Source organism: Grammomys surdaster, unplaced genomic scaffold, assembly GCF_004785775.1.
Source record: "Grammomys surdaster isolate TR1022 unplaced genomic scaffold, NIH_TR_1.0 126278, whole genome shotgun sequence".
NCBI lineage: Eukaryota > Metazoa > Chordata > Mammalia > Rodentia > Muridae > Grammomys > Grammomys surdaster.
In genome coordinates this window covers 5,054,508-5,056,306 of record NW_021621078.1, presented here as the reverse complement: position 1 = coordinate 5,056,306, position 1,799 = coordinate 5,054,508, and the positions used below count along the sequence as shown (strand labels likewise).

Here is a 1,799-nt window from a genome sequence, read left to right as displayed (position 1 = left end):
CACATGCACACACAACTACACAGATACACATTACATACATACACATAGATACACATTCACACACAGACACACATGCACACACATGCACACAGACATACATGTACATACAAGTGCACACATACATGTACACATGGACTTGTGGATGTGGATGTACGTATGTGGGTAGATATGAGTGTGCTACAGTGCATGTGTAGAAGTTAGAGGTCATATGGCTTCTAGGGATTGAACTCAGACCATCGTGCTTTGTGGCAAGTGCTGTTCTGTACTGAATCATCTTGACTCACCCTAAGACTTCTTTATAACCAAGAGCCATTAGACTAGAATCACCAAGTGGGTGTCCTGCCTATTTGTCATCTGGGATGGAACGGGTAGTGCCTCCATACTCCTCAGGATCTTCTTAGTGACTGTCACACATTACAGTCTGCCGACTGAAGGGATGGGCACCTTGTGGGTAGCGTGCTCACTCTAACCTTTCTCTTCTCCCTGACTCACTGATGTGCATGCCATCTGCACTCCAACCCCGCCCAAGATGTGCCCTGCCCCCTTCTGCTCTCTGTCCTGGACAGCAAATGATCCTCACCTGCCTGGCCTTGCCTACCTTTATGCTCCTCACCCCAACAGTGAGGGGGACTCAGATGTGGACTCAGAGCTGGAGGACCGGGTCGACGGGGTCAAGTCCTGGTTGTCAAAGAACAAGGGACCTTCTAAGGCGCCTTCTGACGATGGCAGCTTAAAGAGTTCCAGGTGAGCACTCGTCCTCCAGCAGGGAGCAGAGGTCATCTCAGCCACCAGCCATGGGTGGACAGTATCATGGCACCAAGGGTGCAGCCCTCAGGCCACGTGGATTCTCTTTGGGCCTATGGAAAGCACACAGGGCAGCTGTCTAGCCAGGGAATGGCCCGTGTTTGGGTGTGGTCTCTTGTGTAGTTTTAGTTTCATCCCACCTACTGGGTCAGCAACTAACTGTTGGTCCCTTTGAAATTAAGACTTGGTTGGGGCACTGGGGACTCCGGGTCCTAGAGCCCTGCACAGGCAACCCTGTGCAGAGGAGCTTTGGCTCCCTGTCCTCCATAGAGCAGCAATGTATCTGTATCTGTATCTGTATCTGTATCTGTTCCCAGAGACGCTGGCTTCCTTCCTTCTCTTCTCACTCTCTCCTTCCTCTGTGCTCTTTGTCGCCCACCCCTCAGGTTTCCCTGCTAAACTTGGAGGGCTGGGGGTTTGCTCCCCTATTTTCTGGCCGATCATAACCTGATCACACAGACAGCCACTTCTAGAAGCCAGAGCTCCCACTTCTGGTCCATCGCTGGCCTATCCCCTGCACCCCTCCCACACAGAGTTCCTTGCTGCCTCCCCCACCCCTCCAGAGACAGTAGGCAGGCTGGATAGAAAAAGGGATCTCTCTCCTTTTCCAACCACCCCCAGACCCTTTCCCCCAAGTCCAGCCCCTCACCACTGGTACCTAGCGGCCCCCTGTAATTGGTTTAATTTATTCGACCAAACAACATTTTGTTATTGCAGATAATGGTGCGTCCCCGCCCCACTGCCGTTCACCACAGTGTGGCACAAGGCTCCAGGTAGTTGACAATGAAATAAATTGAACTAAACGTTTTAGAGGGGGAAAAGTGATGAAATAGAACAATAGTCTAATTTACATGACATTCTCCATGAAGCTATTTTCACTGACGCAAATTATTTTGCTTCATTTCCTTGGATGCTCTTGCTACCGCTTTGCCAGGGCTATACTGGTTTCTCCTCCTTCCTCCCTCCCTCTGTGTCTTTATTTTTGTTAATGCCTC

The 1,799-nt window shown here is 50.6% G+C and overlaps 1 protein-coding gene across 7 annotated transcripts in view; it reads left to right on the top strand.

Moving 5' to 3' along the window:
• The window catches only part of Myo18a (myosin XVIIIA), a 100,566-nt gene that overhangs the window by 91,909 nt on the left and 6,858 nt on the right, over window positions 1-1,799 (top strand). For all 7 annotated transcript variants that reach the window (XM_028759291.1, XM_028759290.1, XM_028759292.1 and 4 more), the window contains one exon: window positions 622-744. In XM_028759291.1, the coding sequence (XP_028615124.1) occupies window positions 622-744 (123 nt within the window). The remainder of the gene's footprint in view (window positions 1-621; window positions 745-1,799) is intronic.